The sequence below is a fragment of the Lolium perenne genome, chromosome 3, assembly GCF_019359855.2.
Source record: "Lolium perenne isolate Kyuss_39 chromosome 3, Kyuss_2.0, whole genome shotgun sequence".
NCBI lineage: Eukaryota > Viridiplantae > Streptophyta > Magnoliopsida > Poales > Poaceae > Lolium > Lolium perenne.
The window spans coordinates 12,456,235-12,465,425 of record NC_067246.2 but is presented as its reverse complement, the minus strand read 5'-3'; the positions used below and the strand labels follow the sequence as shown (position 1 = coordinate 12,465,425).

Sequence of the window (9,191 nt, the reverse complement as noted above, 5' to 3'; positions counted from 1 at the left end):
AATTGCGGGCCCGGAGCGAGACTCTCGGCTTCTGCCAGAGACCTGACCTCCAGAAAGTTCATGTGGTGGCACGGCCGGGCAAACCTCGACGCCATGGTGTCATATGCGCGGGCAGCCTCCTCCCTGGTGTTGAAGGTGCCGAGCTACACACGCACTCTGGCGGCGGAGAATTCAGCCGCGAAATGGCCCCCAGGCCGCAATCGGACGCCAACGAAGCCCGTGCAGCTAGGGTTGGCACGGCGACGAGGAGGCATCTCCAGGGAAGCGGAGGAGGCCGGGAGGCTTCGGTGGTGGGGTTGGAGGAGAACTGTTGGTGGTGGTGTTGGAGGAGAACTGCTGGTGGCGGTGTGGAGGAGAACTGCCCGAGACATGGCTATATGTAGGAAGGCGAGTGTTGAAATGGCGGGAAAGTTTAGGGCGGGAAAGAAGATGGGGGCTTTGCCGTGTTCTTTTGTAATTGCACACGACAAAGACGTGCTTTGCCATGTTCTTTTGTAATTGCACACGGCAAAGATATGCTTTGCCATGGTCTATAAAAAATGCATACTTTGCACGCCAAAATTCTGTAGGCTAGGCCCCTTCGCGCGGGAATAATTGGCGGGAAAAACATCTGCACACGGGAGAAGAGAGGCCGACGTGCCGTGTCTCCGTTAGGGACACACGGCAAATCCTAGACGTTATGACGGGATGGCACCGTCTGGAGAGGCCAACAGGGCCACGTGTCCATAACTTTACCGTGCTCCTAGCCTTTGCCGTGTGTCACCGATGGTCTTTGCCGTGTCCTCCACTTTGCTGTGTGCGTTTTACGATCTTGGCCGAGTTCAAACTTTTGCTGTGGTCATTTTTGTTGTTTTAGCATGATTCATTTTTTTGCCGTGCTCTTTTTTTCCTCCACACGGCAGAGACTACCTTTGCCGTGTTCCGAGCCCCAGGGCACACGGCAAAGCGTGCGCAGCACGGCAAAACACGATTTTCCCGTAGTGTACACACACGGAAGCTTTTATCTCCTCCAAATCAGAATAATTTTGGCCTTAAAGCCTGCTTTTAGCCTTCCCTTTGCACGCAAGCTCCTCTCTCCTCCAAAGCCGATAGTTAATAGGATTAACTTATTACCAGAGCAACACAGGCCCCGATAAAAATGAATCAGATATATAGGTGCTGAGCTTGATGGAGACAGATGCATGTCAGGTACGCGAACAACCTGACTCCCTATAAATAGGTGGCCTTCCATCCTCATTGGGTCCATCGCAACTTGCAAGCGCGCACACACACATCGGGCTAAGTTTTCAGTTGAAGTAGGTCGAGAGTATGGAGGTAAGGCTGTATATATGTATATATAGAACTGTATGTGCTTAGCTAGTTTCATGTAACTAACTGACTTGCTTAATTTGTGATGCATGCTGTATGTAGGACGCGATGAAGGTTGGTCCATGGGGTCCGCAGGGTGGACAACCTCAAGACATCAATAAAGCAAGCAAGCCCCAATCCCTGGTGAGCATCACCATCTGTAGCTCCGAGTCCGAGGATGGCCGTATCTTTGGCTTCTCCTTCGTCTACAAGGACCAGAATAGGAAGCCCCTCCCTGTCGGCCCCTGGGGCAAGATTGACCCGGAACACAACATCAGTAAAATCAACATGGATCCCGACGAGTACCTCGTCCAGGTGTTTGGCACCACCGACGGCACCGGCATCACCTCGCTCAAGCTGGTCACCAACAAGCAGCCGTACGGGCCGTATGGCTACCCGGCAGGGGCCACCTTCGTGGTGACGTTGCAGCCGAACAATGGCGAGGTGGTTGCCTTCTTCGGCTGCTCCGGCAACACCCTCGCGGCGCTCGGCGTCTACGTGCTGGGGAAGAATGGTTTGCCGGTCAAGATCGGTCCGTGGGGAGGATCCGGCCAACCCGTGGACATCACCACGCCAGTCAAGCTTAAGCAGGTCAGCGTCTACAGCACCCAGAAAATAGGAGAGCGCATCAAAGGCTTCTCCTTCGTCTACGTCGACCAGCATGTCAAGCGCACATCTGCCGGCCCCTGGGGCACGGGCAAAGGACATGAGAATCTGCCGGTACATACGACAACGTTAATTCATGCCTAATTTCCTTTCGGAGTACTAATATCGATCGTCTGACGACTTTGAGTGCATGCAACTTGTCATGCATCCATGCATGTCTTGCAGTTTTCCATGAGCCCAGGCGAGTATGTGAACAATTTCTCTGGCACTTTCGACGACTACGGCGTGACCTCGCTCAAGTTCACCACCAACCAGCAGAATGTGCACGGCCCGTACGGGTACCCCTCGGGGACTGCCTTTAGCGTGCCGCTGCCGAACGACCGCGATGACAACGGCGCCATGGTCGGCTTCTTCGGCCACTCTGGGGAGAGCCTCATGGCCCTCGGCATCTACGTCGGGCTCGTGTCCAACGAACCATGAATCAATCACTTATATAAATATATCTATCGAGCTAGCAGCTAGCTACTCTACCGATCGATCCCATCCAGATGTACGTCGTACCTGCAGGCTGCAGACCTCAACTCGATCCGCTACTATGCGTTAAACCCCTGCTTGCTAGCTACTAGCTAGCTAGCTGGCTATACATATGTCATAATATGTGTGTAATGAATAAGCACGATGGGATCCAGCAGCATCGTCTGCAGCTCGATCAAATACTGTTAAGAGATTATATATGTTCATGTATACGTACCTAAGTGTGTATGAATAAAGTTGTAATATGCCACCCATGGTTTGCAATAAATAAATACCTCCCGTACGTCTAAAACAAGCTCACAAATTACTTTGTTGTTTATTTCTTGTTGATCTAACTAAATACTATTAAATAAAATAACGGCACTAGCCACTTTTAATTTGTTACCTCTTTCTTACTAACCTGGCTTTAAATTACTCACAAATAAGAAAAAGTGAACCTAGGATTGATATACTTGTCCGGTAACGCACACTTAACGAGCTCAGGTTCATTTGCAATGCACTGAATAGCAAGACCCTGCTTTACTACAGAACGGTCATCGACCATTTCATATTCACCCTGTGCAAAGCCACTTGATCATTTTGGTTTGCAATGTGTTAAAATGCCACCCAGTGCACAGTCATTCCAGAGAGCCACATGATCATTCATGATATGGGGTGGCCCGATCTTCTCAGTAAGCAACGGAGGTGATGATGATCACGGGGTGATGGCAGCGGAGAAACACGACGATGTAGTGGATGATAACTTGTATGACGCAACGAGATCTCTCGATTGGTCCCTGTCGCCAATGCAACAGCTCTCAACCCTGCAAGATATTCGCAACTCCACACACTTGCGCACGTAGCCGCCGACCACGAAGCGGTAAGTTGCAACCGTCTAATTCCCAATGGAACAGCAGATCACACAAGACTTTTTCAGGATCTACACAATATCAAGCAATATGGTGTAGGGATTCAATAGTTTTGCATAAGCAAATAACTAAGAACTAGGGTTTATCTTAAACGTGGTCTCCCTTCAAGCAATCCAGATAGTCATTGAAAACCTTACTAGATTTCATGTCACGCGAACACCGTATACCAAGCTTATCGTCGGAAGATAAAGCAAGAACAGCGATAGCATCAGCTAACTCTTTTGGAGACGGAACAACATCAGCAGCAGCACGGGAAACCACCGAAGAAATCACCGCCGGAACAGGGGAAATCACCGGGGATGGAACCGCAGCAGCAGAGGCCTGGCCGGCCCAGTGCCCGGTTAGACCGGCCTCCAGACCGGCCAGCCCGGTCCCTGGCCCGGTTGACCGGGCGCCAACCGGATGCGTCGGACCGGAAGACAACCGGACGAATTTTTGCGAACTTCCCGGTTTGCCACCCGGTTGACCGGATGCCACGCCGGCCTGCCCGGTAACTGGCCCGGTTGACCGGATTTCATACCGGATTTTTCCTGGTCGCGAAATTTCGTCTTCTTCCCGATTCCGGTCGCGATTTTTCGCGATTTTGACCTCCGAAACAGCCATGGATGACCTCCAAACTACACCAAACAACACCAAACTTCCTCCAACCAACCTCCTTCGACCGAGAGCCAAACTCCTCCGATCTTAGAGCTAATCTTCTCCGATGCAAACCGATCAAAGAGATCGATCAACAACACCTCGCCGTGAGCAACCCAGAAAGCTGATACCACATGATAAGGGGGAAGCCACTAGATCCTCCTATGTTGATGCCCGATCTTTCACAGCGAGAACCTGGGGTAGAGAATCCTCCCAACAACGCGATGAACGCAGCCTGGAGAAGAGGGAACGAATCCAGCAAGCAACGGATCGATGAACGATACGCCTCAAACCAAGAGCTAGACAATCCTTGATAATCACAAGAACCTTCGCAGCGGATAATAATAGATAAACGGCAGCGCCGTACCCCCGGAGGGATGATACACGTGAACACACGCAATGGGGAAAACCCTAATCTTTAGTCTAAACTTGTCTATCTCTAAACCCTAGCCGTGCCTCCACTTATATGAGGGGTGGAGGTGGCCGGCCAGCCCTAGTGGGCCTCTCTACCTTGGTTTGGACAGGCCCAAACCAAACTGACTCAATTTATTAAAAACCCTAATTGGCCCACATATGACCATTACATAATCTAGGATAAATAAGCTGGTGGAGTCCTGAATCTGGGCTCCACATAGGCCTCCATGCCCGTATCAATTCATGTTGCATGCCATACGAGGACAAAATAATTTGGAGATCTCAAAATGAGTCAGATGCAATCCTATGGTGCCTATAAAGCTGTAGATGGATTAATCGTGGTGTCTGTGCAAGTCCAATTCATTGGGGGTCTCAAATGAGTAAGATGTGTTCCCATGGTACCTACCAAGCTACAGCTGGATTAATTGATCATGGTGCTTGTACTACTCCAATTAATTGGTGGTCTCAAAATGATCCGATGCATTCCCATGTCACCTACATTTATGTGGCTCGTAGAATGTATTCTTTTACATTCAAGGTTTGTAATTGCTAACTTATTCATCTATGTGGCCGGATAATGATGGACCCGCATGTCGTGATCACCTTCTTACAAGAGATCTCTCCAATATGTTGTCAAATCAAGGGTCGACGGTTGGTGTACTTTGGGCGTGGACATTGCATTGTTCTCAAACGAGGGTTAAACTGGGGACATTTCTCGTATTTCGTTGTCTGGATGGATATGCATTTTTTGTGAGTGATCTAATGTTATCAATCCACGTGAAACCGCGGGCGCAGAGAAGCGCCATGATGATGACGGAGACGCGTTGAGTGCAGTCGTCGAGGATGTCGATGCCGAAGTCGATGCAGTCCGAGTCGTCGAAGACGAGGTGTGGCCATAGTTGTGCCAGAACTAGGCGCTCGTCGGGGGCGTAAGCATACTACGATTTTGCCAGAACCGAGTATGCAAGAAGAATCGTCGGTGACGCGGTCGAGGCAGTCATAGGAGTCGATGCCAAAGAAGACGTTGTCAATGCCGATGAAGACGAGGCGCCGATCCAACCTTTCCAAACCCGGGGACGCGTCGGGGACGAAGGCACGCGGCAGTGTTGCAAGCACCGAGCATGCGTAGAGCGGGACCAGTACGGTTATCGTGCCATGTCAGTGGTAGACTAGCAGAGGAGGACTACAGGACGGCTGCGAGGCGCAGAGCGGTGAAGACGGGGAAGTGCCGATGCACTCCGCGGTTGTTGGAGTAGATGCGAGGGTGGAGTCCTTGGCGATGACGGGAGGTGGCGTTGCCGTGGTGGAGGCTTTATCGGGAGGTGGCGTTGCCGGGGTGCAGGCGTTGCCAGGCGGTGGCGGTGGCGGTGATGGTGACGTTGGCGACGAAGTTGTACTAGACGATGACGAAGATGTAGGCGATGAAACCAGCGTCGACCAAGGGTGTCCATGTAGGTTACGTGAGGAGGCGCGGCGGCGGTACACGAAGTTGGCGATGAAGAGCCGACGGCTTGACGAAGACCATGCGCGGACAGTGGCGACCCACGCCGTGGTAGCGGCGTGGTGGTGGCCTTGGGCGTCGGTGCGCGGGGACGGCGAGGTAGACTGCGTGTAGCAACACTACGGTCCGAGGGGACGGCGTAGCTGCAGTACGCGAGTCGGTGCAGTGGATTGAGGCTACCGACGACGTACGCGTCAGGAAGGCGCGTTGGATGCCGGAGGCGTGGACCAGGGCGGCGGCGCGTGGCAGCCTGTTGCTCGATCGGTGATAGGCGCGTGCTCGAGGATCTGCTTGGCGGAGACGCGCGCACGATCGGTTGATCAGACCGACGGCAGCGCGGTACGCACCATGGCGTGTACGACGCGCAGATCGAAGGCAATGGCGATGTTGTCAATGATGTCCCGGCGATGACGCCGAAGACGGACTTGCGCCGGAGACGCGCGGATAAGAAAAACCTGCTGCGATGCACGTAGGGCGCCCCGTGCGCGGTGCGTGCGGCTGTGCCGTGCGGGTGATGAAGATGGCCGGTGCAGGTCGATGCCATTGTCGGAGTGGAGGCGCGTGATGACGACTGCGATGGGCGACTCAATCCGATCTATGATCGGTAAAACCAAAAAAGAAAACGTCGGTCGAGCGACCGGCGGACAATAAAGGAAATCGATCTACAGATCGGAAAAAAAGGACGCGAGGGCAGCCGATCAACCGATCGGCGGACGAACCCTCATACGGGTTGCGCGGCCCCCGGAGTAGGTCATGGAGATCGACCTCCCGGGGGCAGCGTGGCGCGGAAGCTATGCGGCGGCTAGATTAGAAACTTGTGGTTGATACCATGAAGAATGATAGAGAGGGAGAGTGATTGGCGTAATGTGGTGGATGTATTATTGAGCCTCATGGGCGAGTATATATAGCAGTACAAGGGGTCATCTTGGAGTGTGAGACAAGACACGAGAGTCCTATCTCTATCCTAGACTATCCGTTTATAGTACACGGAATATATCTCTAACAACCAGTAGTCCTCTCTCGGGCCACATGGTACAACCACTACTAGAAAAAGGGCTAGCGGTGAGATCACTAGCAGTGGCGCACCACTAGAATGGTGTGGTAGTCATGATCCTATGCTTAATTTTATGTGGGAGCATTCACAATCCCGAATAGAGGATGCAACTATTCTGAATCCCTACTGTACTACAGGCCTGAATTCTAAGATGGGAAGTATTCCACGATCACTTGCATGTTAGCTCAGGGTTAAAATACTCATAGTTTCATAGCGTATAGTCTTCCAACACATGTAATTACATATCTCCTCCTTCATCAAGCACTAGTACAAAGCGATACATCACCATCACCTCATCTGGTCGGTTCCAAAAATTGTATCATGTGCGATTCAGCTTGTCCACCTGGTTCGTTTTTTACTGCTCATACAATGACTCAGAGACAGTTTGGTGGACGTTCTTTTGCATCAACTTCTTATCCATTGCATCTTCGTGATCCACCATCTTCTCCAACTCACAAAGATCGTTAGGACGTTCTTTTTTTAAGATTTATATGTGTATCGAATTGAAGTCTATTACTTTATGTACATTTAATTTAATAATATTAGTTTTGTGGTTGACCCTCCGTTCTAATTGTCCACCATTTTGTCTGATACTAGTGGCTGGGGCACCCCATGGGCGCTTCCTCGCCGGTCAGGTGCACACTAAACACAAGTACTCCTAGGAGTCGCCAGCAGCTGCATGTTGTTCATCTTCACGGGCAAGAGACAGAGGCACTTTGGGGGTCATGCGGCAAGATACACTGCTTAATGGTCTTCTGAACCCGAACTTCAGTTTAATAGATGGAAGGAACTACATAGTGGGCTCTTAGTAAAATTGTACTCCTAAACACTCAGGCACTCAGCGCAGCGAAATGACACAGTAGAGCAAGACAAATAAAAATCACAGCAGAAGATATAGGTATGTTCCAGTAGTTGTAATAAAAGTTGGCACGCAAAGTTGACATGTAATACAATACTGGTTAGTGTAACTAGTCATTTACCTGTGCACCTGCACCGGCTAGAACTTTTATTACTTCTTACATGCAAAAAAAAAGTTTGTACGAATAACAAATAACAGAAAAAATAATTATTTTTATTGATTATTAATATACATGTATCTAATCGTTTTCTTGCTTTTTCACATGGAGCCATATGATCTATATTCCTGCAGTATATTTGTTATTCGATTGTATAAATTATAATTACACTTTTCTCACCGTCAATTGTCTCACAATGTTATATTTAATTGTCTCACAATGTTATATTTACGTATAGTAGCAAGCGATATAGGTTTTAGGAACTATGTAAGAAATATGGTTTTAGAGCTTCATCTAGTAGTAGTCAATCTTTTCTTCATAGGCATAATATTTGATAGAGGCAAACTTGACTCATTCTTTTATTAGTTTCATGGAGTAGAACATAGTTATTAAACACCCTTTTTCTACTTGGTTTCACGTAAGAAATTATAAATTCTTAAAGAATTACTTATCAAAATTATGGGATTTTACAGTAAACAATCAGCAATTTCTCTACAAAATTATAATCACTACCGAAAAGGGCCATGATTTATTTTGTATAATTTTACAGTCATAGGTAAAATTACAAAAATAAATTGCGGGATTGGTTCTTGGTTACCTTTTTTAAAAGACGAAGCTTTTCACCACTCATTGCCTCTATATGGCGGACACATGTAGCCTAAATTTTATCATTTTTGTGTGCATCTAGGAGTACAACACAAATATGTACATATATTTGATCATCTCATATGCAAAGAATCGTACTCTCAACTTTCCGAAGAAATAATATGTAATCCACCCATCATCTAACCATGCATCATGCGGTGGTTAATTTAATAGAAAACAAAATGATGCAATCATGTTTTTTGGCTGGTTTAGCACGTATATAAACCTACCCCAGATGTTATATTCATTATTTTGCATCTACATATATCTGTTGTAGGTAACAACAATGTCCGGTGATATAGGAGGAGCTTGGCGAGCCAACTCGTTCACCCTCCCCTTATAGTATCATCGTGTTAGGGAGTCTGCCGTTAGTTCGCGGCAGATCGAGCGATCAACATACCGTCATACCGAATGCCGAATTTGTGTTGCAATCATTCTAAGCACATTTAATTTTATAGGAGCACATGGACTCCGAAAAGTTTTTCCAAAGGACCGGTAGATAGAATTTTTATGGCCTGTCAATGCAATAT

At 48.7% G+C, this 9,191-nt stretch overlaps 1 protein-coding gene across 1 annotated transcript; it reads left to right on the top strand.

The window, feature by feature from the left end:
- The first annotated feature begins 1,308 nt into the window (after positions 1 to 1,308).
- Positions 1,309 to 2,433, top strand: LOC139829858 (mannose/glucose-specific lectin-like). The gene is made up of 3 exons (XM_051350809.2): positions 1,309 to 1,314; positions 1,411 to 2,067; positions 2,179 to 2,433. Exons 1-3 carry the CDS (start codon positions 1,309 to 1,311, stop codon positions 2,431 to 2,433), a joined length of 918 nt encoding a protein of 305 aa, XP_051206769.2.
- Positions 2,434 to 9,191: the final 6,758 nt, after the last annotated feature.

Bases quoted from the DNA above. Each gene is read 5' to 3' on its own strand.
- LOC139829858 (XM_051350809.2), top strand. The intron at 2,068-2,178 runs GTACATACGACA...CATGTCTTGCAG, and splicing joins AAGGACATGAGAATCTGCCG to TTTTCCATGAGCCCAGGCGA.